This window comes from Morone saxatilis, unplaced genomic scaffold, assembly GCF_004916995.1.
Source record: "Morone saxatilis isolate NCDOM2014 unplaced genomic scaffold, NCSU_SB_2.0 Contig4, whole genome shotgun sequence".
Classification (NCBI taxonomy): domain Eukaryota; kingdom Metazoa; phylum Chordata; class Actinopteri; family Moronidae; genus Morone; species Morone saxatilis.
This window is the reverse complement of record NW_023339984.1, coordinates 18,592,948-18,593,982: the sequence shown is the minus strand read 5'-3', so window position 1 is coordinate 18,593,982 and position 1,035 is coordinate 18,592,948. Positions and strand designations below refer to the sequence as shown.

General features: G+C 35.3%; 1 protein-coding gene across 1 annotated transcript in view; it reads left to right on the top strand.

Moving 5' to 3' along the window:
• Positions 1 to 512: 512 nt before the first annotated feature.
• Positions 513 to 1,035, top strand: part of LOC118338227 (cytochrome b5 domain-containing protein 1) — a 2,131-nt gene continuing 1,608 nt past the window's right edge. The window contains exon 1 of the mRNA XM_035675493.1: positions 513 to 993. Within this exon, the coding sequence (XP_035531386.1) occupies positions 873 to 993 (121 nt within the window). The 5' untranslated portion in view covers positions 513 to 872. The remainder of the gene's footprint in view (positions 994 to 1,035) is intronic.

Here is a 1,035-nt window from a genome sequence, read left to right as displayed (position 1 = left end):
AGAGAGAGGGAGAGAGGGAGACAGAGAGAGAGACAGAGAGAGGGGGAGAGACAGAGAGAGAGAGGGACAGAAGTATATACACTATTTGTTGTTGGACAAAAATATGAGCAGAAAATTAAACTTGACTAAAACTAATAAATAATAATAATAATAAATACATATAATCATTATGACTTATTATATATATAATATCTACTACTATCACTACTTTAACAATTAGTATTGTTTTTATTACTGTTTATTATTATTATTATTACAACTACAGAACCACACCGCCATCCTACTGTAACAAACACTGCATATTATAATAATAATTATTATTATTATTTGAATATAAATGTAATAATCTTTCTTTCAGTGCAAACGAATATACAAACTTTCATTATGTCGTTTTATATGATCATATTTTAGATTTTTGATTATTGTTGTTGTTGTTGTTGTTTAATATAAATGTAATTATCTTCTTATACTGATCATATAAAGTACAATAACAACACATAGAGCCATATATATTCAGAAACCAAGTGTTTAATCAAATCTTTATAAAAGGAAATATAAAATAAAAACAAAGAACACAAAATAAATATTTTTAAAAAACAAATAAATGTAACTACTTTATAAATTGTGTATAACTATGAGGTAAAACAGTAAATATTAATACAATAAAATCGATCTGTTATCGCACAGTAGAGCTTCATTCTCATTGGCTACGAACCCCCCTACGTCAGCGCGTAAAACACCACGTCCGCGGCCCCGCCCCCTGACGCTTGTTGCCACAGTAACGGGACTCCGGCGCACACCGAGAGTTTGCTTCGATCCGGATAAAAACCGCGTTGTTGCGGGTTTAAACATGAGCTAACTGCGGGAGAGAGATGGAGAGACTGCGGTACTTCACTCCCAGCGAGGTGGCTGCTCACAACACTGCGGCCGACCTGTGGGTGTCCTTCCTGGGCAAAGTGTGCGACCTGACCCCGCTGATGGAGCAGCACTCCGGTGAGTCAAAGCAGCTGCTTATAATAACTCATTACTGTTATA